The sequence below is a fragment of the Propithecus coquereli genome, unplaced genomic scaffold (assembly GCF_000956105.1).
Source record: "Propithecus coquereli isolate 6110/MARCELLA unplaced genomic scaffold, Pcoq_1.0 Scaffold29, whole genome shotgun sequence".
NCBI classification, from domain to species: domain Eukaryota; kingdom Metazoa; phylum Chordata; class Mammalia; order Primates; family Indriidae; genus Propithecus; species Propithecus coquereli.
In genome coordinates this window covers 8,666,486-8,670,106 of record NW_012148507.1, presented here as the reverse complement: position 1 = coordinate 8,670,106, position 3,621 = coordinate 8,666,486, and the positions used below count along the sequence as shown (strand labels likewise).

General features: G+C 38.5%; 1 protein-coding gene across 1 annotated transcript in view; it reads right to left on the bottom strand.

The window, feature by feature from the left end:
* Positions 1-233: 233 nt before the first annotated feature.
* Positions 234-3,621, bottom strand: part of GSR (glutathione reductase) — a 54,667-nt gene continuing 51,279 nt past the window's right edge. Inside the window, exons 10-12 of the mRNA XM_012648555.1 lie at positions 3,577-3,619; positions 1,322-1,453; positions 234-391 (exon numbers count right to left, since the gene is read on the bottom strand). Coding sequence (XP_012504009.1) covers positions 234-391; positions 1,322-1,453; positions 3,577-3,619 — 333 coding nt within the window. The remainder of the gene's footprint in view (positions 392-1,321; positions 1,454-3,576; positions 3,620-3,621) is intronic.

Genomic DNA, 3,621 nt, shown 5'->3' with positions numbered 1-3,621 from the left:
GCCTCCCAGAGTGCTAGGATTACAGGCGTGAGCCACCGCGCCCGGCCGGCCCCTTATTTTTTAAAACGCGTGCAACCTTCTTTCTAAATGAAATATTATGAAGAACCCCAAAATATGTATCAGACAGGTAACAGTGGAACTGTCCATGTGAATCATAAGGTTTAACGACCCAGTCTCCTTCCTCTTAACCACACCAAAATACCACCATCCCTGTCAACTCGGCAGAGCACTGTTTAGTTTACTGGATTTTTCCAAACCTTTTCCTCTTTGTTGGCACAGACCATTTTCATCACACATTTTGTTTTCCTTCTGGTAACCGCGTGATACATTGGAGTAAAGGTGGTGGAATAGGTCTTCACATTTTCTTTCCCATATTTACAAATGGCCTCATCTATAACGCACATAGAAAAAGCATCTATCAAAAAACTAAACAATTATACTGAACTACCAAAAGAGACAGATGGCCAGAAATAAACCTGAATCGAATCACGAGGGAACATCAAACACTACCAAGACCAGGAGCATTCTACAAAATAAATGCCGACGTCATATGAGACACAAGAAAGGCTGAGGAATTTTGCCTCTAGAGTAAAGAAGACCAAAGAGGTATGAAAATTAAATGCAATATGTTATCTGGACTGAATTCTGAACTTGGAAAAAATAATGTTAATGATGACATTTTTGAGATAACTGGCAAACTTTGCATAAGGTTTAAAGTTTAGATAATACTGTATCAATTGAAATTTTCTCATTTTGGAAGCAGCGCTATGTTTATGTAAGGGAACAGCCTGTTCTTAGGAGATATATACTGAAGTGTATGCGTATAGAATGAGAAAATGATAAAGGAAAAATATGAAGGATATACAGGAGTCCTTTGTACTATTTTTACAACTTTTTTTTTTTTTTTTTTTGAGACAGGGTCTTGCTCTGTTGCCTGGGCCAGACTGCAGTGGCATCATCATAGCTCACTGCAACCTTCAACTCCTGGGCTCACATGATTCTCCTGCCTCAGCCTCTGAAGCAGCTGGGACTATAGGTATGAGCTACCGTGCCTGGCCTGCAACTTTTCTGTAAATTTGAAATTAGCTCAAACAAAAAAGCTAAAAAAAGTTCAAAGAGAAAGACAGAGCAGTGTGAGGGAAAGGCACTGTACTCTCAAAGTATTAGTAGTTGTGGAGGAAATTGGAACTGTGATAAGAGACCCAACAAAAAGGAATGTAACTTGGGGCTGAGATAGATTCAGTCAGTTGACAGAGACCCCATTTAAAGTTGGGGGTGGGGAGAAGGAAACCATAAATGACCTTCGTTTTTAAGCACCTACCCTCTGTGAGTCCCACTGTGCCAATAGGAGGGTGACTGAAGACCACAGTTGGGATGTTGTCATAGTCTAATTTGGAATCCTCTTTGCATTCAAAAAGTCGATGGGCAAGTTTTCGGCCAGCAGCTATTGCAACTGTAAAGATATTTTAAAATCAGTGTTTATCTTATGGTTCATTTTAACAAAGCAGAATTGTTCTACTCACCATTTATCCATCTGGCTTAATACACTGGTTATAACAAAGTTTTACACCAAACCAATGCTCACTGTAACATCTAGGTCAATATAATGAAGATATATCAATGGCTTAGTGAGCAATTCACAACCACTGGCTTGTGTCAATTCTGTATATCCTATTATAGGTTGAGCAGCTCTAATGTGAAAATCCAAATTCCAAAATGCTCCAAGATTCAAAACTTTTTGACACCAATGTGGAGAATTCCACACCTGATCACATATGACAGGTCACAGTCAAAACGCAGGTGCACGAAACAGTCTATGCAGTGCCCCCAAGGGAAAAATTAAATTACCTTTAGGCTACATGTATAGCGTGTATATGAAACATAAATGAATTTTGTGTTTGTACTTGGTTCCCATCTCTAAGATGCAAATATTCCAAAATCTGAAAAAATCTGAAATCCAAAACACATCTGGTCCCAAGCATTTCAGGTAGGGGATATATATATATTTTTTATTTCAGGGTATTATGAGGGTACAAACATTATGGTTACATTTTATGTCTTTGCCTCACGAAGCGAGGGTTAGAGGTGTGCCCTTCCCCTCTACAATGCTCCCCGTGTCCTTTAGTTGAGGGTTTACTCCCCCATCCCCCTAATCCCTGGAGAGTATTACTGCCATGTGAGCACCCTAGTGTTTATCAGTTAGTACCAGTTTGATGGCGAGTACAAGTGGAGCCCATTCTTCCGATCTTGTGATACCTCACTTTGGATAATGGGCTCAAGTTTAATCCAGGAAAATATAAGAGATGCTAGATCACTGTCATTTTTTATGATTGAGTAATATTCCATTGTATACATATCAGGTAGGGGATATTGATACAATATTTATGGAACTATATTAGTTTCCAGCATCTTCCATTCTACTTTGTAATCCTATTTATTTCACAGTAAGATTGCTTTTTTACTTAAAATTTATTCTCCTTAGCCTGTTTTTACTCCTAATAGTCTCTAAAAATAAAAAAGCCTGATTTTAGTAAAAGCATCAGTTATCAATTTTATTTATTGTAAACTGACAGTTGCCCCCTCCCAAGGTATTGGTAGGATACATAAGAAATTTTACCCACTTTAACGTAATTTTCAACTGCTAGATTATGTTATAAAGTTTTCAAAATTTTGTTACTTTGCTTTTGCAAAGACAATTCTTGTCAAAAGATACAAAATTTCAGTTACACAGGAGGAATAAGTTCTAGAGATCTATTGTACAATATGGTGACTACAGTTAATGACAATGTATCGTGTACTTGAAAATTGCCAAGAAAGTAGGTTTTAATTGTTCTTGCCACAAAAAACCCATAAATATGTTAATTAGCTCGATTTAGCCATCCCATGGTATATACATATTATTTCAAAACATCATGCTGTATACCATAAAGATACACAATTTTTATTTAATTTTTAAAAACTAATTTTTTTAAAAACGAGAGGACTTTAACTCAAGGAGCTAAAGGGCTTTGGGCTTTGGGTGTGTGACCAGAGTAGGTTTCCACCCTGAGGTAAGACTCTGGGACATTCTGGAAAGGCTGGTGAGGCCCCACAAGGGTCCAGGCTGAAAGCAGATGGAGTGATGTCACTAATGCAGGGGGGTGGGACAAAGAACTTGGAACAGTGCTAGTTACCTCTGGAAGCGGGCTGAGGTATGGGCTGAGGGGGGGGAAGGTAGGGTCAGTCTTGGCTGCATCAAGTCCAAATAGTCACATAAGGTCAATCTGAATTATTTCTTCTGAAAGCCACTTCCTTCTACTGCCACCACACACAACTCTGATCCAGACAGTGATTGTATTGTCTGTACGAAAATTTCAGTCTTCGCTAAGCATTTTATTACATTTTAATAATATTTTAAGCCTTTTAAGGAAAAATGAATATTATTCAGAAAATGTCAGGTACCCAACCAACATCTATTTCAATACATTTCTACCATTTTGACGACACAAAGACACTCATCCTTTTCACTGTGGAGAGCTGCTTTGGTTTTATGTCAACACACAGGGCCTCCCTCACCAAGTAAGGAAGACACATTACCTGGAGTAAGGAGAGCTTTTCCACACACATCCCCAACTGCGTAGA